This window comes from Loxodonta africana, chromosome 6 (assembly GCF_030014295.1).
Source record: "Loxodonta africana isolate mLoxAfr1 chromosome 6, mLoxAfr1.hap2, whole genome shotgun sequence".
Lineage (NCBI taxonomy): Eukaryota > Metazoa > Chordata > Mammalia > Proboscidea > Elephantidae > Loxodonta > Loxodonta africana.
The window spans coordinates 8,709,705-8,732,770 of NC_087347.1; the positions used below are offsets into that span (position 1 = coordinate 8,709,705).

Sequence of the window (23,066 nt, forward strand, 5' to 3'; positions counted from 1 at the left end):
AGGGTTAGAACACATGGTCAGAAAATGCAAATGGAATAGCACTTTAGGTGCACTATGATAAGAATGAAAAATTGGGGTCAGAATCTCCTAGGACAGCACCCCACGTTTGAGAGCTCTGTAACTTGCGTATGCATCCATTTTCACAGCACAGCTAAATGATTTTTATCTCCTTGACTTACCAGGTGGTATAACTTGACACACAACCTTCTATTGATCATATAAGATGAAGCACAACAAAATGGAAAGGTATAAAGGGTGAAAAACACGCTGAGAGGTTTAAAAATTGAATGACTTCTGACGAGCCGAAGAGGAAGCAATTCCTTCTCATCATACAAATATCAATTGCTCGTCTAGAAAAATAGCTCATACTAAGTTCCAACTTTCCTATAGCTTATGTTTATTTCTTCGGAGTGTTATGCAAAGATTTGATTCTTAACACATCAGTTAGAATTCCCAGGTCCTTTTCAGCATCCCACAGCTTTCCATGGAAACTTTTCAGATGGAATACATTAAATGTAGATATCCCTTTTCAACTCACAGGTTTACCGAGGCCCAAAACACATAAGGTAGGGTTATGCATACTGGAGAGGGTTTTAACATAAGTAGTGCCAAGCAGAAGCTTTCTAAACACTTCCAACTCTTGCAAACACCTAGCTGGTTTAGATTTTTGCAACACACACACTCACACTAAAAATTCCAGAATTAGAAAAGATAAATGACCTAGTTTGGGTTTCCCCAGAAGCAATTCTGAGACAAGGATTTGAAGCAAGCACTTTATTTGAAAGGTGATCCCAGGGAAACAGATACGGGGATGAGGACTGAGACTGGAAAATAAAGAAACTGATAAAGAGTGTGTTACCAGCAGGTTATTATTGTGGGTAACCAGAAGTTAATCCCACTAGGAAACTCTCAGAACCAGTAAAGAACATGTGTCTCAGAATTATCTCCTACAAGCAGGGAAAGAGCGAGGGTATTTATATATCATATCCTGGCCCTCACTGGGCTCTCACTAGAGCAAATTCCCAGCAAAAAGATACAGATGCAGGCAGTTGGGAACTGGGCTTCCCTGTACTTACAATGGTAAGACTCACAGAGAATAAGGGTGGTACAGCCACATATCATTTTTTTTATCCCTTTTCCCCTTCCCTTCAGCCCTTGGTAGCCACTAATAAATTTTGGTCTCTATACATTTGCCTGTTCTCCACAACATCCTCTTAAATGGAAGCTTGTTTTATTACTTTGGAAATATTCGCTGCCTCCTTTTATACCCAAAAGAAAACATGTTAGTTATTCAGTCCTTTACATGGGTAGCCAGGGGCTATTTTTTAGGAGATCATTTCCGGGAAGCTAAGAAGTGAGCAGGCAGCCCCTTCCCTTCCCCCCGTCCCCCATTTTTGTCCCTGTTAGATGCCTTCAGCTTGTGCCACATCGAGATTTGCAATTGTTAGGCATAAAGCGAGACATCAGAAAACTCATCAGGTAGAATCATTATTATCTCGTAAATAAAAGCAGCAGAAAAAAATTAACAATGCCATCATGTTAATTAACGTATGGCAATGAGGTAGGGAGTGCAAAAGATGGAGTTACGGAAATGTTTTGAAGGGGGATTCAAAAGATCGGAGAATTCAAGCAGGCAAGTACATACGTGGAGTTCTATGTCCATCTCATCCCTGCTATTTCTGTCTTCCTTCCGGAAGCCTCTCCGGAAGTTTGCGACCAGCTTCCAAACAAATGTTAGGAGGGCGTCATTATAGGAATTCTTTGCAATCTGCAGGTTCCGGTACACAGGAGTGCTGAAGTGGTGGGAGAAGAGCTCTGTGAGGACTTCGTTGGTGAGAAACTTCCTCAAGTTCAAGCCATTCTCCAAAAAGAGGCGGACAAACTTGGGTCTGTCCTTTATGAGGGCCATAAACATGACTTCTTCAAGGTCAGCAGACTAAAGAGAAAAAGGAGAGAAAATAATCACTCCCCAGGTCCAATAACCAAAATATAAAGCATTTTTCTTTCTCAGCCGCAGTGACAACAGCAACTTTAGTTTCTCTTTCAATCCTTTGTTGAGAATCAAGCTTCTCTTTCCAAGTGAAACCTAACACTGGAGAACAGTTCAAACATCTAGACAGGTAAAGCGGCATGGTAGAATCTTTGACATCAACCAGATGTGGGCCTGGACCGACTTGGCCTCTTGCTAGCATAAAGTGGAGACAATTACACCCAGCAGTACATCTTGCACCATTTTTCTGAAGTCTGCAGTAGACTCTGCTCCATTGCACCGTCCTCGCTGCCCTTCGCTGGTGCCCATGTGCCTTGCACTATGGTGTCTGAGTTCTAATATAGTTGACAAAATGGAATCCATCAAGAAATGCAAGCCACATGCCACCAAGCAAACATGTGGTCATGTCAAAACCAAAACCAATCCAGTTGCCATCAAATCGATTCCAACTCATGATGACCCCATGTGTGCCAGAGTAGAACTGTGCTCCATAGGGTTTTCAATGTCTGTGACCTTTTGGAAGTAGGTCTCTAGGCCCTTCTTTGGAGGAATCTCTGAATGGATGTGAACCACTATCCCTTTTGGTTAGCAGCCGAGCGCATTAACTATGGACCACACAAGGAGCTCTTTACCAAAAACCAAACGAAACTCATTGCTGTGAAGTCAATTCCAATTCATGGCGACCCTGGAGGGCAGAGTAAACTGCCTCATAGGGTTTCCAAGGAGTGGTTGGTGGATTCGAACTGCCAACCTTTGGTGAGTAGCCATAGCTCTTAACTACTGTGCCACTAGGGCTCCAAGGGACTCCTTGATACCAATAAATCGTTGGAACACATGACAATTATACCTAGTTATTATTTTATCTTTATCTCCACTTTCTGGGCCACTGATAAAACTTACCCTGTGGAAACTTATTGAGAATCTGAAGAAAAATAATTGTTTACTTTAGATTCTAACTACCGGGCTCCAGACCACACCCACTCCCTGATATATTCTGGGCGTTCTCAATAGTATTTCTTAAAATTTGAATTAGTTGCCAGCATTTAAAAATCAGAAGACTCATAAAAATTCCAGCATTGAAGTCCAGATTTAAGAGGGAAAAACCAGAAGGTCTGACAACATGGGGGCCATCAGCTGGAGCTGAGAGGCAGCTGCTCCCAGAAGCCTGGGCCCCCAGCACCCCGGGCCCCACCCTTCCTAACTGTGGTACATCCAGCCCATGTTGACTGCCTGACCCCATTTAGGTCAATATCCTCTGCCAAGGACAGCATTTCAGTTTCTTGTGTTGGTCTAATATTGGCCTCATGGGGATTACGTTGCCTGGGGAGAACTGTCAAGGGTCCCTGGAGTCCCTGCAACATGGATCCAGTGGATTAGGGAAGGGAAGAGATGGCTGCCCCAAAGACAGTGGCAGCTGTTATTAAGGCTCTGTCTTCAAGGTGGGATTCCATGTGTCAACACTTCACATTTCCTTCTAAATCAGTTTGCCTTTCCATTGGCCACATGCTTGAATGCACAGAGCATTCATTCTCAAACTTTCATCAGAGCCATCTGGAGGGCTTGTTAAACCACACATTGCTGGGAGCCAGCCTCAGAAAATCAGCAGGACTGAGTTAGAGTCCAATAATTTTCATTGCTAACAAATTCCCAGGTGATACCAATGTGCCAGTCCAGGGACCAGGCTTTGAGAACCACCGGCACACAGGAAAGAGAAGAGGCTATGCAGTCAGATGCAGCTTTGTTTTCAAACGTTGGTTCCACCATTTTTCTAGCTATGCCAGGGCCACATTATCCAATAAGCAAGGTATGCACAGGCCCAATTGTGTCTTCCCACCAATTTGCAGTGCACAATTTCACCTGTCCCCTACCACATCAAAGATGTGGTGAAACCCATGGGAAATTGTTCACCACAGTTAGCATGTAAATACAATTAAGCCCGTGTATACCTTGCTCAATGCAAGCTGGTGCATATCGTGCTTCCTGGTTAATCTGCCTGTGTGAGTGACCTGGAACAAGATTGTGTCTCTGAGCCTCAGTTTGCTCTTTTAGAAAACCGGTGGTTGTGAAGATTAAATAACACAGATCAAGACCCTTTCAAAGATTAAGGTACAGAGCGGACCCTCAAAGAACCATCAGTCGCTCCCCTTCCTGTGATACCCCTGGAGCCCTGGTGTGTTAACCAGCAAAATGAGTCCATCCTCGCGTTGGATTGGTGTGAAGGTCAAGTAGACTATCACAATGACGCAGCTTTGGTGACTCCATTATTAGCACTATTCTAAAGGTGTGTATTTATTTTAAACAAATACTTATGTAAGCACCTTAGGTACATGATCTGATTTAATCATCGTAACAACCCAATAAGGTAGTTCTTACCTTATCATTTCATTTTACCGATGAACAGTGGTATACTGGTAAATGTTTAACAACCAACTCTCTGAGAGAAAATACTAGGCCCTGGTTTACAGTGTTTGCCAATCCTGTGGTGTAAATGCTCCCACAGTGGCTAATTTCAAGCTCTCAGTGTAACGTGACTGAATACAGAACTGGGAATAGACGCGGACTAGCACGGCATTTTACGGTATTTCCACCATACAGGTACAACAGACAGAAGTAACCTCCAGAGCACAGACAATAGTAAATGTAGTAAAATAATTAGTAAGTGATGAGTTTTGATTATTTATTACCTTTTTAATAAAATTTAATTCTAAGTTTATATGATTTAATTTTTAATAATGCATGTATGTAACAACCAGCTCACAAAATTCCTGAAAATGTAGCAGTTAGGTCTTACAAGCCAGTAAAAGCTGGCTCCAACACACCATCATATGAGGAAACCGAGGCAATGAGGGGTTAAGCCACACAGATGGGCTGGCTTCAGAGTCCATACTCTTAACAGTTACATCCTTTACCCTTAATTATCTTTAACTGAGATAATAAAATTTAATATACCATTCAATATGTCCCTGAGTTTATTTGTACCATCTGACCTTACTTAAATGGAACATTTCACCCACAAAGATTTATTTATGAATCAATTAACTAGACCTACTTTTTTGTTTTACTTATAATTTACTTTCCCTCAACCAAAACATTGCGATGTGTAACAGAGTTCATTACACCTCGAAGGCCAAACACAAGATATTATTTGCTAAAAGAATGAATAATTTAAAAAGTCATAAGTCATTACTTTATTTGCACTGTTATTAAAACTGATCACACGTTAATGTAAATCAAGGCTTAGTCCTTGATTATACAACGATAGGCCTGAAAGTGTTTTCCAAATCTCACCGCTAAGGATGAAAATTAAGAAGTACACATACCGTCAAATCCACACATACTTGTGGAAAATCAAATATGTCCTCACAAAATTAAATCTATTTCTTGCTGTCCACTAACATTTCAAAGTCATTCAAAAGAGCCAAAAACAAGGAAGTAGGCAACTTTGTAAATCCCAGCGTGAAGGCTCATAATTGCTCCTAATGAACAGAGCTGTTAAGGCCGATTTAACTTCAGTTGTACACAAGAGGACAGCTGCTAGAAAAACGTGATTCTAAAACTCCCATCAATTTGGAAAGTGAGAAAATGCAGTCTGCCGGCTGTTTTTATTGAATGCACAACTCCCATAGTAGAGAGGCTCATTTGGCAAGAGGAGTCACAATATTCTAGTTCTAAGAAATTCATTTATACCAGAATGTTCTTTTAAAGGGAGGATGGTGAGACTTCAACTCATTTACTTTGGACACCTCATCAGGAAAGACCAATCGGTAGAAAAGGACGTCATGTTTGGTAAAGTAGAGGGCCAGCGAAAATGAAGGAAACCCTCAATGACACAGTAGCCACAACAATGATCTCAAACATACCAACAATCATGAAGATGACACAGGACCAGGCAACAGAGTTTTGGCACTGTTATATGTAAGGTTGCCATGAGTCAGAGCCAACTGGATGGCAACAAACGATAACAAGGCGTTCCATCAGTGTCTTTAATCAAGTTGTTCTACTTTTCCTTTATGCATCTCACTGCTGAGAGTTCTCCTAACAGAATTTGGCTAGGTAAGGGTGATAATAGGTAAGGGTGATAAGGGAGTAAAAAAGAGTACTGCCATCTTCATTTTTAGTTGAGCTACTTCTGGAAAACCCCTTTCAATCATCCCATAAATATTTTTCCATAGTTCTTCCCATCTTCTCTAAGGGGGAGATCTGCACCTCCCTACCCAGGTGGGGACTCATTTCTCACATCGTGGCCAAAGGGCTATAAACTTTTGATGGTTTTGGTGGATTGATATCTTGCATTTGTGCATTTATTCTTATTTTCTGTTCACAACAAACCTACAAAGTCAACGTAATTCCACAGTACAGGCAAGGAAAGAAAGGCTCAGCAACACTGGTGTACCAGAACGGAACAACCCTTTACAAGATTCAGTATTGAAATCTTACTGGAAATTGGCCAACCATTGCCCAGACCTGACACTGACATAGCCCAGGGGGGCTCCACTCAATTCACCCTTACCTCCCACCTGCGGTCATTGGTGAAGATCTCATCACTGGCCAGGTCCAGCTGGTTCCACTCCAGCAGAAGCTTCAGCTGCCCGTTCCAGTTATCCTTATCCTGTTCATTGGTGCTGAAGGCTGTAAGATGCAGGAAGAGAATCAATTCACCAGAGACCCAGAAATAAAAGTCAGAACTCTTCAGCAAGGCCAGTTATCAGAGCCATTTATCCAATATGATTCTAAGCATGTTCTCTTAGAATCAGACACTCAGAACTGTGATTTCACTTCATTTTCACTCATTCTTAACCACATTTTATATGTCCCAAAGTCTATACCCATTGCTTGCCAGGCGATTTGGACTCATAGCAGCCCTATGGGACAGAGCAGAATTGCCTTATAGGGTTTCCAAGAAGCGGCTGGTAGATTCAAAGTGCCGACTTTTTGGTTAGCAGCTGAGCTCTTAACCATTGAGCCACCAGGGCTCCCCAAAGTCTATAACAGGGATCAATTCAGGCTACAATTGTTGCTATCGCTAGTTGCTGTTGAATCAGCTCCAACTCATGTCCACCTCATGTACAATAGAACAAAACGTTGCCCTGTCCTACACCACCTTCTTGATCATTGGATGCTGAAGTCCATTGTTGTAGCCACTGTGTATTTTGAGTACTTTCCAACTTAGGGGGCTCATCTTCCAGCACTATATCAGACAATGTTCAGCCATCTCATTAACCACTGCACCACCAGGGATCCTTATCTCACTTATGTTGTTGTTGTTGTTGTTAGGTGCCATCGAGTCAGTTCTGACTCACAGAGACCCTATGCACTACAGAACGAAACACTGCCCAGTCCTAAGCCATCCTTACAATCGTTGTTATGCTTGAGCTCATTGTTGCAGCCACTGTGTCAATCTACCTTATTGAGGGTCTTCCTCTTTTCCACTGACCCTGTACTCTGCCAAGCATGATGTCCTTCACCAGGCACTGATCCCTCCTGACAACATGTCCAAAGTATGTAAGACGCAGTCCCGCCATCCTTGCCTCCAAGGAGCATTCTGGCTGCACTTCTTCCAAGACAGATTTGTTCGTTCTTTTGGCAGTCCATGGTATATTCAATGTTGTTCGCCAACACCACAATTCAAAGGCGTCAATTCTTCTTTGGTCTTCCTTATTCACTGACCAGCTTTCCCATGCATATGATGTGATTGAAAATACCACGGCTTGGGTCAGGCGCACCTTAGTCTTCAGGGCGACATCTTTGCTCTTCAATACTTTAAAGAGGTCCTTTGCAGCAGATTTACCCAATGCAATGCATCTTTTGATTTCTTGACTGCTGCTTCCATGACTGTTGATTGTAGATCCAAGTAAAATGAAATCCTTGACAACTTCAATCTTTTCTCCATTTATCATGATGTTGCTTATTGGTCCAGTTGCGAGGATTTTTGTTTTCTTTATGTTGAGGTGCAATCCATACTGAAGGCTGTGGCCTTTGATCTTCATTAGTAAGTGCTTCAAGTCCTCTTCACTTTCAGCAACCAAGGTTGTGTCATCTGCATAACGCAGGTTGTTAATGAGTCTTCCTCCAATCCTGATGCCCCGTTCTACTTCATATAGTCCAGTTTCTCGGATTATTTGCTCAGCATACAGATTAAATAGGTATGGTGAAAGACTACAACCCTGACGCACACTTTTCCTGACTTTAAACTAATCAGTATCCCCTTGTTCTGTCCGAACAACTGCCTCTTGATCTATGTAAAGGTTCCTCATGAGCACAATTAAGTGTTCTGGAATTCCCATTCTTCCCAGTGTTATCCATAGTTTGTTATGATCCACACAGTCGAATGCCTCTGCATAGTCAATAAAACACAGGTAAACATCCTTCTGGTATTCTCTGCTTTCAGCCAGGATCCATCTGACATCAGCAATGATATCCCTGGTTCCACATCTTCTTCTGAAACCAGCCTGAATTTCTGGCAGTTCCCTGTCAATATATTACTGCAGCCGTTTTTGAATGATCTTCAGCAAAATTTTGCTTGCGTGTGAAATTAGTATTGTTCTATAATATCCACATTCAGTTGGGTCACCTTTCTTGGGAATAGGTATAAATATGGATCTCCTCCAGTCAGTTGGCCAAGAAGCTGTCTTCCATATTTCTTGGCATAGACGAGTGAGCACCTCTAGCGCTGCATCTGTTTGTTGAAACATCTCAATTGATATTCCATCAATTGCTGGAGCCTTGTTTTTCGCCAATGCCTTCAGAGCAGCTTGGACTTCTTCCTTCAGTACCATCGGTTCCTGATCATATGCCACCTCTTGAAATGGTTGAACATCGACTAATTCTTTTTGGTATAATGATTCTGTGTATCCCTTCCATCTTCTTTTGATGCTTCCTGCGTCGTTTAATATTTTCCCCATAGAATCCTTCACTATTGCTACTCAAGGCTTGAATTTTTTCTTCCGTTCTTTCAGCTTGAGAAACACCGAGCGTGTTCTTCCCTCTTGGTTTTCCATCTCCACCTCTTTGCACATGTCATTATAATACTTTGTCTTCTCAAGACGCACTTTGAAATCTTCTGTTCAGTTCTTTTACTTCATCACTTCTTCCTTTTGCTTTAGGTGCTCGACACTCAAGGGTAAGTTTCAGACTCCTCTCTGACATTCATCTTGGTCTTTTCTTTCTTTCCTCTCTTTTCAGTGACCTCTTGCTTTCTTCATGGATGATGTCTTTGATGTCATTCCACAACTCATCTGGTCTTCGGTCACTAGTGTTCAATGCATCAAATCTATTCTTCAGATGGTCTCTGAATTCAGGTGAGATGTACTCAAGGTCATATTTTGGCTCTCATGAACTTGCTCTGATTTTCTTCAGTTTCAGCTTGAACTTGCATATGAGCAATTGATGGTCTGTTTCACAGTCGGCCCCTGGCCTTGTTCTGACTGATGATATTGAGCTTTTCCATCGTCTCTTTCCACAGATGCAGTCAATTTGATTTCTGTGTGTTCCCTCTGACGAGGTCCATGTGTATAGTCACCATTTATGTTGGTGAAAGAAGGTATTTGCAATGGAGAAGTTGTTGGTCTTGCAAAATTCTATCATTCGATCTCCGGCATTGTTTCTATCACCAAGGCCATATTTTCCAACTACTGACCCTTCTTCTTTGTTTCCAACTTTCACATTCCAATCGCCAGTAATTGTCAATGAATCTTGATTGCACGTTTGATCAATTTCAGGCTGCAGCAGCTAATAAAAATCTTCTATTTCTTCATCTTTGGCCCTAGTGGTTGGTGTGTAAATTTGAATAATAGTCATATTAACTAGTCTTCCTTGTAGGTACATGGATATTATCCTATCACTGACAGCACTGTATTTCAGGATAGATCTTGAAACATTCTTTTTGATGATGAATGCAACACCATTCCTCTTCGAGTTGTCATTCCCAGCATAGTAGACTATATGATTGTCCGATTCAAAATGGCCAATAAGCAGTCCATTTGAGCTCAGTAATGCCTAGGATATCGATGTTTATGCATTCCATTTCATTTTTGATGATTTCCAATTTTCCTAGATTCATACTTCGTACATTCCAGGTTCCAATTATTAATGGATGTTTGCAGCTGTTTCTTCTCATTTTGAGTCGTGCCATATCAGCAAATGAAGGTCCCAGAAGCTTTACTTCATCCACGTCATTAAGGTTGACTCTACTTTGAGGAGGCAGCTCTTCCCCAGTCATCTTTTGAGTGCCTTCCAACCTGGGGGGTTCATCTTCCAGCACTATATCAGATAATGTTCTGCTGCTATTCATAAGGTTTTCACTGGCTAATGCTTTTCAGAAGTAGACTTCTGGGTTCTTCTTCCTAGTCTGTCTTAGTCTGGAAGCTCAGCTGAAACCTGTCTTCCATGGGTGACCCTGCTGGTATCTGACCCTGTGGCATAGCTTCCAGCATCACAGCAACACGCAAGCCCCCACAGTACAACAAACTGACAGACACGAGGAGGGTCTGACTTATACGCCATTTAAATCTATGAAATATGAGCCATATTATAACAACATTCTGCTTGCCTTTTCCAGAGCTAACATTTTCTGTATCTATGCATCTCTTCAGATATAATCCCATTTTAATAAATAGGCTTACAATCGAAATTTTGGCAAGGACAATTATACTAATAAACAGCTAAGGCTTAAATAGCACTTCCTATGCCCTTGGCCCCACTCTGTGTATTTTACATCTATTAACTCAGGCAGTTCAATTCTGGAAAGGCAAGCCATGGCCATGGATCTGTTTACTTCATGTAATATTCACCTTGATGGAATTCTAACCAGTAAAGGTCACACATAACAGTTTATTATCCTGAGTTTCATTCATGGGCTTCAGGAGACTTGAAAACCCCTGAAATTAAAGGCAAAATTATTTATGTGTTGCTGACCTGACAGAGCCTGGAAGAACCCCCGAGACTATGATCCTAAGACACCCTTCTGACCTGAAAATGAAGCCATTCCCGGAGACCACCTCCCAGCGAAACAATAGCCAAGCACAGAAGATAAACAGTAACACCCCAGAGGAACATAATCCTTAGAACAGTCAATTATCAGATGAGAAAGTAGGAAGAGGTAGATACTCAGGGTGAAGGAAAATGGGAAAACCAAGGCAGAAATGGGGAGAACGCTGACACATTGTGGGGAATGAAGCCAGGGTCACAAAACATTTTATGTACGAACTATTGAATGGGAAACAAATTTTCTCTGTGAGCTTCCACCTAAAACACACACACAAAAATTATGTGTGTGCAAGTGTGTGCACGTACGTACACACACACACACACATGAAATTCTAGAACAAAGTTCCACAGTTTTTAATCACATCCTCAAAGGAGTCTCCGACTCAAAAAAATAAAAAGTTTTAAGACCACTGTTGGAGCCAGCTCAACGGAAGAGTGTTGTGATCAAATTCGATCAGTATTTTAATGACATAAATACTATTCTTCTATCAAAGATGTACAACCACGGGGATTTAACTCAGTGGGGCAATAGTTATTCTAGCTTCTAATCCATGATAATCAAAATTAAATGCAAGATTACATCTCAATAACAATGTTTAAAAAATTAAACACAAGCCATCAGAAGCCAGAGGCATCAGCATGAAGCTGAGGGCCTCCAGCAACCTTCCTTGACTCACCTTTGTACAGAGCGTAGGAAATGGCGTTGCTTACAATCTCGTCCCCAGCTTCTTCCATTTTAATAACCGTTAATAGGTGAGCACTTTCAAGGATTTCTTTGAGCTGGCAACATTTAAAGAACAAAGTTGTGAGCCAGCTGATAACTGATTTTAGTCATGGGAAGCATAAAATCCTCTTTTGGTGAGAATTGTTCATACTACTTTAGAAAAATACAACCTATAGGAGAGCTCCAGGTCTCCTCCCTCCCTTACAGCACCTGGATCCATAGCTTCTACACTCTAAATTGTAATAGTGAGTCCCTGACCACGACGAAATTCAAGGGCTTAATCTCTTGGGCAATCTGTACTACTTGCAGAACCCCATATAAGTACATAATCAAACAGCCAGACTGAGTGATATATTCCATGGATGACTTTGGCCCTATACAGCCAGCCCTTTCCTGCTTCTCTCATTGGGATCTACTCCTTGCAAAGAGTCTGGTCTGCAGTCAGCCACACACCTAGCCTGGTGGAGAGGCCTGCAGCTGTCTAGCACTGCCTATGTCTGAGTGGCTCCACCTATCTCATTCTGAGGTTCAGCATAAGGAGGCCCATCGTGGCTGCACCCTTAAGCCACATCCTCAACTTTGCCTTCTTCATCAATAAAGTTGGTGTGTGGATCTCCATTTGCCTGACTCTTGTGTCTATCTTTCAACAGGACCTGGACAAGATACAAGAAAATTCCAGGAAGAATTTTCATATAAAACCACTAGTTTTATCTTTATTAGTAAAATCTGCAAAATGGAATATTTCAGGTAGGAATATCATACAAGCAGTCATTGGACAGGGCATCGTTCAGTACCAACCTTGTCCCTCAGCTCTGAGAAGAAGGTGCATCTGACCTTTTAAGGCCTAAATTTAGATGATGAGGCTTAATAGAGAGGACTTATAAAAATACATATTGAATACAAAAAACATGTACTTAAGTCCTGGTCCCCGTACCTGCAGATGTGACTTTGTTTGGAAATAGGGCTTCCTTTGTTATGTCAATTAGGTCATACTTCAGTATGCTGTTGAGTCGATTCCAACTCCTAGTGACCCCACAGAAAAGAGGAGAACTGCCCCCATAGAGTGTCCAAGGAGCGGCTGGTGGATTTGAACTGCCAATCTTTTGGTTAGCAGCCGTAGCTCACCATAGCTCTCAACTACTACACCCCAGGACTCCATACCTCAGTATGAGGGGTCCTAAACCTAATTACTTCTGAGTTATAGAAAGAGCAGATTACACACGCCACACAGGGAGAAGTAGAAGACAGAGGACAGAGACAGATACATCCACAAGCCCAGGAACGCCAAGGATTGCAGGCAGCCACTAGAACCTGAAATAGACGAAGAAGCACCTCCCCCTAGAGCCACACTCTGAATTCAGACTTCTAGCCTCCTGAACTCTGAGAAAAAAATCTCTACCCATTAAAGCCACCACTTGTGGCACTTTTTTTGATACAGCCACTTTTTTTTTTTTTTTTTTTGAATGAGCTGATGAGAATGTGCCTACAGATATTAACACGAGCTTCCTAATTCACTGAGCTGTCAGGGAAAAAAAATTACTATTCATTAAGGAACAGAAAGAAAAGTGAGAAAGCATAGCTCTGTGTTAAAATATTTTTATAACCTTTAGCAAAGACAAGCCTAATAAGTATTCTGTTAAGTATACATTTCTTAAGTGATCTAATAAGAAAGATGAGAAATTCTGAATTGAATCACTGGCCAGTTAATTTAGAAAGGCAATTATTTCATACTAACAGCTTCTCCAATAGATCTAGACTCAATTTAGACTCTGAATTTCTAAACACATCATTACCAGAGATTTCCTTCCTGGCCACCGTGGATACACACAAAATACAGAAGCTCAATGTTGGTTGACATTATGGTATACAAGAAGGAAGACAAGCTTTGCAAGCAACCCAACTTGATCTTAAGCCCTGGCCATGACCCCAGCTTATCTGATCCTGAGGTTTCTTCCAGCGGGAAACCTAGTCTGGGCCAGCAGTGTAGTCTCAAAGTCAATGAGAAAGCATAAAACACTGGCAGCTGCTAATGGCATCACATCTTCCCTTCCCATGAACATGGCCTTTTGTTCTCAGCCACCTAACATCTACCCAACAGCAACTCACCGATTTGATCCAACTCTCTGTTTCCTCCTCCGGAAGCCGGGACACCGTACAGGGCAGAAAGCGCACCAACTTCTCCTTGATGATGGAAGGTGTCAAGATGTCCTCCATCTCCACCAGGCTCGCGATGACGTCCGCAATCTGGCCCGAGCCCTCCACCACCACACAAGGAATTTTACTTTTGATGGAGGCGTTGATGGCCTGGGAAAAGAAGCGGGAGCGAGAGCCGTGCAGAGGAAAGAGAGAATGAAGAGCAACAGGTTCCAGCTGAAGACCAAGGTTCTAGATCAAATTGCCTAACAAAACACAGAGACACATCCCTGTGCTTTTTCCTTCGAGGCTTTGATTCTAAACCAGAAGCAATCCAAATATTTGCAATTGCTACATGAAGAAGCAATGTAAACTGATGACATTACATGCTATGCTACCACCAAATTCCACAATAAAGCTTATGTTTTGCGTAAAGTGCTTTAAAAGATATGTACTTGACAATGTATACATTTATAATGCATAATATAGTCTTTATTGTATATTTTATATGTTACATTATGTTTAAAATATTAAAAATATGTAATAAATTATATAAGCATTATATATTTATGTAAATATGTCACATAATATACATTATAACATATATATATATATATATATATATATATATATATATATATATATATACATATACATATGATCATAGTCCATTTCCATGGAAGGATGGGGCAGGCAGAGTTTCACAGTATATGAGCTGGTTTTGACCCTGAAGTTTCATGAGTTAAAGTCAGCCCTTCTCTCTAGCTGGTCGATTGTCAAAGCAACACTAAGTATACAGACTATCCACGTCGCTTCAAAGTCTCTTCCCATATCTTCTTAGCTAAGGAAACAACCTTCGTCTGTTAAGGGAACATAGATGGATAGACAGAGAGTGAGAAAGAGACAAGACAGACAGATAGGTAGGTAGGTAGCTGCTGTAGAGTTGAGTTCAACTCATGGCAACCTCACAACGAAAGAAGGTTGCCTAGTCCTGCATCATCTTCATCAAAACCAAAAAACCAAACCCGCTGCTGTCGAGTTGATTCCGACTCATAGCGACCCTATAGGGCAGAGTAGAACTGCCCCATAGAGTTTCCAAGGAGTGCCTGGCGGATTCGAACTGCTGACCTTTTGGTTAGCAGCTGTAACACTTAACCACTAAGCCACCAGGGTTTCCATCAGCTTCATGATCATGGCATATTTGAGTTCATCATTGCGGCTACTGTGCCAATCCATCTCACCAAAGGTCTCCCTTGCCCTTGTTAGCCCTCTACTTCACCAAACAGGATGTCCTCCTCTAGTCATTGAGTGGGCAATGTTCTGTTATGATCCATAAGGTTTTCATTGCCTAATGTTGGGAAATAGATCAATGGGCCCTTCTTCCTTATCTGTCTTAGTCTGGAAACTCTGCTGAAACCTGTCCACCATGGATGGCCCTGCTGGTATTTGAAATACCTACCACCGGCGTAGCTTCCAGCATCACAGCAACACACATGCCACCACAGTACAACAACTGACAGATGGGTGGTGGAACATTACATTAAGGGAAAGTCATTGCCTACTTGCTGTAGTAAATGAAATTAGTCAAGGGAAAAATGAGCCCGAAAGTCTTGAAAATAGGAATTCGTTGGGTAAGCTTTTCAACTGAACTTCTAGAAAACTAAACCAGAACTCACTTTCAATGTCTCTTTTCCACCTCCTTGGGCAAAACACACAATGGGGATCTTACCACCATAATGGGAATCTGTAACACATAAAAAGTAAAGTCGATTTTAGGCTTCCCAACAACTATGGTTAAATTCCAGAACATCTTTTCACTTTCATTCCAGCCTTCCAACCCATCATCAGTCCATTCCTGAAATAATTACAGTTCAACAAAAAGTTACAAGGAAATGTAAAAATTGTTGAGATGGCATATGTTTTGGTACGCATATTTTCACTACAATAAATTTTTTTAAAGTTATAAGAAAAATGCAATCATATATAGTCTGCTAAGCCTCATTTTTGTAGGTTTCAAAAATTAATTTTATACAGAGCATAGGAAAAACAACTCACTCTGTTTAATCCCCATAAATGTTAATAATTACCTTGGGCTGTTATGATTTCATCACTATCTTAAGTTTTAGTTAAAATTTAGATTCATGTTTCTCAACCTTTTTTCATTATTGCCACTCTAAGTATATCAAAGGATCCCTGGTGGTGCGATGCTTAAGCGCTCGGCTGCTACCCAAAAAGTAGATAGTTCTAACCCACCAGCAGTTCCTTGGGAGAAAATACCTGATGACCTGCTCTAGTAAAGATTATAGCCTAGAAAATCCTAAGGGGCAATTCTACTCTGTCATATAGGTCCCTATGAGTCAGAATCGACATACAACAAGTATACTGAAGAAAAACAGGAAATAACAGCTCTTGAACAATGAAGATACCTGATCAAGCGGGACTATCACACTTTACTTAATAGCTATTATTGGTGCTGGGGAGCCCTGCTAGTGCAGTGGTTAAGCACTTGGCTGCTAACTAAAAGACCAGTGGTTCAAACCCACCAGGAGAAAACTGTGGTAATCTGCCTCTGTGAAGATTACAGCCTTGGAAATTCTATGGGGCCTACTCTGCTCTATAGGGTCGCTATACAGTTGGAACTGACTGGACAGCAACAGGTTTGGTTTTTGGTGTTTTGTTGTTAGCACTGCTACTGCTGTTGTTAGTGTGCATGTCTGATGTCTCATTTCCTAAACACTGACCATGAATCGTGCGCTCAGAGATGTACTTCTCCAGCTGATTCCGAAGCTTTGCTTCAACAGTGGGGTGTCCATGGCAGCCGTTGTCCACGAGCAGCAGATGGGTGTGATTGTTGTCCAGGATATACAGAGGATCCCTCTTGAAGTCATCCATAATGTATTGGGCTAAAAAATACCCCTGAAAAGTACAAAGAAGCTCATCGTTGAAATTTTACTTGTTGGCCAAGATGCATGATGACATTTTTTGTGTGTTCACGTTGAAGATAATCCTTTGGGTTCAACACTATTGATGCCCCCTGTCCAGGTTCCTAAATTCAGAATCGTCTTGGTGATCTTATAGCACAGGCCTTCATTTTAAATATGAATTTCAAAATGTTTGGGTCACTTGTCCATTGTCACATAAATGGCCAGTTACAATGCAAGGACCAGATTCTGAATCCAGTTCTTGTTCTATTACACTGTACCCTTTTGTATAAATTCATTTGAAATTGATATTGTTCAGGGAGAAGTGTGCGTGTGCATGTGTGTCTGTCTGTCTGTCTGGATACAAGGCTAAAATTAGAGGTAGGCATTGATATCATTGTTGTTGCCGTGGAGTCCACTCCAACTCATGGCAACCTTATATATAACAAAACAAATCACTTCCCAGTCCTGTGCCATCCTCGTGATCATTGGTATGCCTGAGTCCATGGTGTGGCTATTGTGAATCCATCTCATTAAGGGTTTCCCTCATTTTTGTTGACCCTCTGCTTTACACACATGCACCTATTTATCGGGAATCTACCATAAGACAGTCTTTGAGAAGCACATGGTTGTGGGACCACAATTAAGCAGATAGTTTGTGCTATGCTGGATACCAGAGAATAACAAAGTCAAAGGCCAAGTTCTCTAATGAATTAGAGACAAAGATTCTAACAAATTATTTACTGTGGAACTCAGCAGGATTATTAACAAACAACTAGTGTTGTTTCCAGAATTCAGTCCATCAGATTATGGGTTAAAGGAGAAAAATAACAACCCAATAAGTGCAAAAAGACATTTCATAAAACTCAACATTCATTCTTGATTTTAAAAAATATAAGCAAAGATGTCACTCTAAGGACTACGGTGTGCCTGACCCAAGCCGTGATATTTTCAATCACCCCATATGCATGTGAAAGCTGGACAAGGAATTAGGAAGAATTGTTGCCTTTGGATTATGGTGTTGGCGAAGAATATTAAATATACCATGGACTGACAAAAGAATGAAAAAATCTGTCTTTGAAGAAGTACAACCAGAATGCTCCTTAGAAGCAAGGATGGCGAGACTACATCTCACATACTTTGGAAATGTTATCAGGAGGGACCAGTGCCTGGAGAAGGACATCAGGCTTGGTAGAGTAGAGGGTCAGCAAAAAAGAAGAAGACCCTCAATGAGATGGACTGACACAGTGGCTACAACAATGGGCTCAAGACTAACAACGATTGTGACGATGGTGCTGGACTGAGCAGTGTTTTGTTCTGTTGTGCACAGGGTCAATATGAGTTGGAACCAACTCAACGGCACCTAACAACAACAACAATAATGTATGTTGAACCTTTAGCCAATGTCCTATTTACTGGTGAAATACTAGAATCATTCCCACTAGTGGTGATAGCTCTAGTGGTGCGGTAGTTAAGAGTTCAGCTGCTAACCAAAAGGTTAGCAGTTGCAATCCATGAGCTGCTCCTTGGAAATCCTATGGGTCAGTTCTACTCTGTACTATAGGGTTGCTATGAGTTGGAATTGAGTCCATGGCAACCAGTTTTTAGTGGCAATAAACCCATAAAACCTACTGCCATAGAGTTGATTCTGACTCATAGCAGTCCTATAGGACAGAATAGAACTGCCCCACAGTTTCCAAGGAGCACCTAGTGTATTTGAACTGCCAACCTTTTGGTTAGCAGCCTTAGCTCTTAACCACTACGCCACCAGGATTTCCTTAGTAGCGATAGCAGGTATCTTTTAAGGATACCTGTTTTCATCACTATTGTTTAACATTACTCTGGACATTGTAGCCAAGGCAACAAAATGAGCAAAAAATACAAGGTATAATTAAAATGGAAGAGCTGTTTTAAAAAGTAATTATTTATGGTATTGATAAGGACTGCGTTTCTTAGCTCAAGTTGATACATGAGTCTATGTGGACAGCTCCTGTCTAGAGGCAAGATGAGAAAGCAGAGGGGGCAGGACCTGGTTTAATGGACACAGGAAATACAGGGTAGAGAGGAATGTGTTGTCACTGTGTAGGGAGAGCAACTAGGGTTACATAACAACGTGTGTATAAGTTTTTGTATGAGAAACTGATTTGAATTGTAAACTTGCACTTAAAGCACTATAAAAAAAAAAAAGAAAGACAAAGTAACTACTTACCAATAATATGGTTATAAGCCTAGAACACCAGAGAATCAACTGCAAAACTATTAGAACTGGGAAAAGAGATCATTAAAGTGTCTGATTCAAAACAACAGCAAACAAGTTAATATTTTCATGTACACCAGCAAAAATCTCTTCAAAAATCAAACGGAATAAAGATCCCATTCACACTAGCAATAAATATACAAAATCTCCAGAAATAACAAGATATATGTAGGACATCCTCCCAAAAAATCAGCCATTGAAAACCCTATGGAACACAGCTGTACTCTGACACACATGGGATTGCCACGTGTTGGCGTAGACTCAACAGCAATTGGTACCGGTACCAGTGGTTAAAGGCTGCGAACCTGGCCTCTGCCACTTACTAGCTGTGTGAATTCTAAAAGTGTCTCACTTTCTCTATGTCTCAGTTTTCTCATCTACAATGAGAGGGTGTCATGGATTGAATTGTGTCCCCAAAAAATATCTGCCAACTTGGCGAGGTCATGATTCCCAGTATTGTATGATTGTCTACCATTTTGTCATCCGATGTGATTTCCCTGTGTGTTATAAGTCCTATCACTATGATATAATGAGATGGATTAGCAGCAGTTATATTGATGAGATCCGCGAGATTAGATAGTGTCTTAAGCCAATCTCTTTTAAGATATAAAAGGGAGAAGTTAGCAGAGAGACACGGGGACCTCATACCACCAAGAAACCAACGCCAAAGGCAGAGCGCATTCTTTGGACCTGAAGTTCCTGTGCTGAGATGATCCCAGACCAAGAGAAGACTAATGACAAGGAACACAGAGAGGAAGCCTTCGCCTGGCACCAGTGCCCTGAATTCAGACTTCTAGCCCACCGGACTGTGAGAGAATAAATTTCTCTTTGTTAAAGGCATCCACTTGTGCTATTTCTGTTACAGAAGCACTAGATGACTAAGACAGAGGGTAACAGTACTTACCTCATAGGATTGTCATGAGGATTAAATGAGTTAACGTATGTAAAACACTTAGACTAGAACCAGGTATAGAAAGTACTATTAAATAAGTGTTAGATATTATTATTACTATTGAATTATTTTTTACTTTCCTTGTTGTTGCTGTTATTAGGTGCTGTTGAGTTGGTTCTGACTCATAGAGGCCCTATGTACAACAGAACCAAACACTGCCTGGTCATGCAGCATCCTCAAAATTGTTGTTAGTCTTGAGCCCATTGCTGCAGCCATTGGTCAGTCCATCTCTTTGAGTGTCTTCCTCTTTTTCATTGACCCTCTACTTTACCAAGCATGACGTCATTCTCCAGGCACTGATCCCTCCTGATAACATGCCCAAAGTATGTGAGGCAAAGTCTCCCAATCCTTGCTTCTAAGGAGCATTCTGGTTGTACTTCTTCCAAGACAGATTTCTTCATTCTTTGGCAATCTGTGGTATATTCAATATTCTTTGCCAACACCATAGTTCAAAGGCGTCAATTCTTCTTCTGTCTTCTTTATTCATATTGTCCAGCTTTCGCATGCATATGAGGCGATTGAAAACACCATGGCTTGTGTCAGGCACACCTTAGTCTTCAAGGTGACGTCTTTGTTTTTTAACCTGTTGAAGAGGTCTTTTCAGCAGATTTGCCCCATGCAATGCATCTTTTCATTTTTCAACTGCTGCTTCCATGGGTTTTGATTACAGATCCAAGTAAAATGAAATCCTAAACAACTTCAGTCTTTCTCCATTTATCATGATGTGGCTTATTGGTCCAGTTGTGAGGATTTTTGTTTTCTTTACGTTGAGGCATACTCCATACCGACGGTTATAGTCTTTGAGCTTCATCAGGAAATGCTTCAAGTCCTCTTTACTTTCAGCAAGCAAGGCTGTGTTATCTACATAATACAGGTTGTTAACGAGTCTTCCTCCAATCCTGATGCCCCGTTCTTCTTCATACAGCCCAGCTTCTCAGATTATTTGCTAAGCATACAGATTGAATAAGTATGGTGAAAGGATACAACCCTGACACACAGCTTTCCTGACTTTAAACCATGCAGTATCTCCTTGTTCTATTCGAATGACTGTCTCTTGATATATGTACAGGTTCCTCATGACCACAATTAAGTGTTCTGGAATTTCCATCCTTCACAGTGTTATCCATAATTTGTTATGATCCACACAGTACAATGCCTTCGCGTAGTCACTTTCCTTATTTTTACTAACAAAGGCATATGGCTATGCCTTTCACTCCAAGTGCAGCTTTGGCCCTGTACTGTTAGTCTTACTATGTAATGCTTTCATTTTCACTGTTTTTAAGTTATCTGCAATTATATTTTTGAAAGTTCATTTTTGACCCAATAGTTAGAAATACAACAAGTGGATAGTTTCAACAAACAAAGTTTGTTCTTTCACAGTCTAGTAGGCTAGAAGTTCAAATTCAGGGGTGCCAGCTTCAGGGAAAAGCTTTCTCTCTCTGTTGGCTCTGGAGAAAGGTCCTTGTCATCAATCTTCCCCCAGGCTAGGAGCTTCTCAGTGCAGGGACCTCGGGTCCAAAGAATGCTTGCTCCTGGCTATGCTTTCTTGGTGGTATGAAGTCCCCAACTCTCTGCTCACTTCCCTTTCCTTTAATCTCTTGTAAGATAAAAGGTGGTGCAGGCCACACCCCTGGGAAACTCCCTTTACATTGGATCAGGGATGTGACCTGAATAAGGGTATTATATCCCACGCTAATCCTCTTTAACATAATCTAATCTTATTAACCACAGGCAGAAAGATTAGGATTTATAACACATAGGAAAATTACATCACAAAATGGAGGACAATCACACAATACTGGGAATCATGGCCTAACCAAGTTCATACATATTTTGGGGGGACACAATTTAATCCATGACAGTTATTTAACAGAATATTGTTTGTCTGTTTGTTTCTTAATTTTTAAGTGGTTGACACTTTCTGTTTAATCTTTGCATATTCATCTTGTCACTTTGAGGGCTAAGGTGCACCTGACCCAATCCATAGTATGTCCAATAACCTCATATGCATGCGAAAGTTGACAATGAATAAGGAAGGCCAAAGAAGAATTGACGCCTTTGAATCATGGTGTTGGTGAAGAATATTGAATACACCAGAGACTGCCAAAAGAACAAACAAATTTGTCTTGGAAGAAGTACAGCCAGAATGCTCCTTAGAAGCAAGGATGGCAAGACTTCGTTTCAAATACTTTGGGCATGTTATCAGGAAGGACCAGTCCCTGAAGAAGGACATCATGCTTGGTAAAGTAGAGGGTCAGCAAAAAAAAGGAAGACCCTCTACAAAATGGACTGACACAGTGGCTCCAATGATGGGCTCAAGCATAGCAACAATTGTGAGGATGGCACAGGACCAGGCAGTATTTTGTTCTGTTGTACACAGAGTTGTATGCTGAGCCGGAGCTGACTCAATGGCACCTAACAACAACGACAACATCATACTCATTTCAAGTTTCACTTGTTGAAAGGAATAGGTCCTATAAATTTCTGAAGTCTTTCTTTATCCCAATTCAGGGGTAAAAATACCTACTTTATAGGGTTGTTTTTGTGATTCTATGAATCTGTGAAATATGCATTAATATATTTAATGTATCCATCGCAGGAGTGTAACTATACACACTAAGTTGACTTCCATGTGCCTGAAAAACATTGCAAATAAATAATGGCATTCTGTCCCACTCAGTCTGCAACTGTCCTCAGAATCCTACTCAAATCTAATATTCACCCACTGAAGTTGGCATTTGATATGAGACCATTTTGGCCTCCCTGGCTGAACATCTATTAATAACCATAAAGGCTGCCATTTGCTCAGCATTACTAGGTACATCTATCCAAGTGTTAAAAAAAACAAACCCACTGCCGTTGACTCGATTCCGATTCAGAGTAGAACTGCCCTGTAGGGTTTCCAAGGCTGTAATCTTTACAGAAACAGGCTGCCACATCTTTCTCCCACAGAGCAGCTGGGGGGTTCCAATCACTGACCTTTCAGTTAGCAGCAGAGCGCTTAACTACTGCACCTCCAGGGCTCCTTATCTGTAGAGTCGATTTCGACTCATAGCGACCCTATAGGACAGAGTAGAACTGTCCCATAGGGCTTCCAAGGAGCG

General features: G+C 41.2%; 1 protein-coding gene across 1 annotated transcript in view; it reads right to left on the bottom strand.

The window, feature by feature from the left end:
- TRPM8 (transient receptor potential cation channel subfamily M member 8) overlaps nucleotides 1-23,066 on the bottom strand; it is a 96,090-nt gene that overhangs the window by 53,245 nt on the left and 19,779 nt on the right. Inside the window, exons 6-11 of the mRNA XM_023557703.2 lie at nucleotides 16,574-16,748; nucleotides 15,509-15,576; nucleotides 13,806-14,003; nucleotides 11,653-11,755; nucleotides 6,501-6,619; nucleotides 1,646-1,936 (exon numbers count right to left, since the gene is read on the bottom strand). Coding sequence (XP_023413471.2) covers nucleotides 1,646-1,936; nucleotides 6,501-6,619; nucleotides 11,653-11,755; nucleotides 13,806-14,003; nucleotides 15,509-15,576; nucleotides 16,574-16,748 — 954 coding nt within the window. The remainder of the gene's footprint in view (nucleotides 1-1,645; nucleotides 1,937-6,500; nucleotides 6,620-11,652; nucleotides 11,756-13,805; nucleotides 14,004-15,508; nucleotides 15,577-16,573; nucleotides 16,749-23,066) is intronic.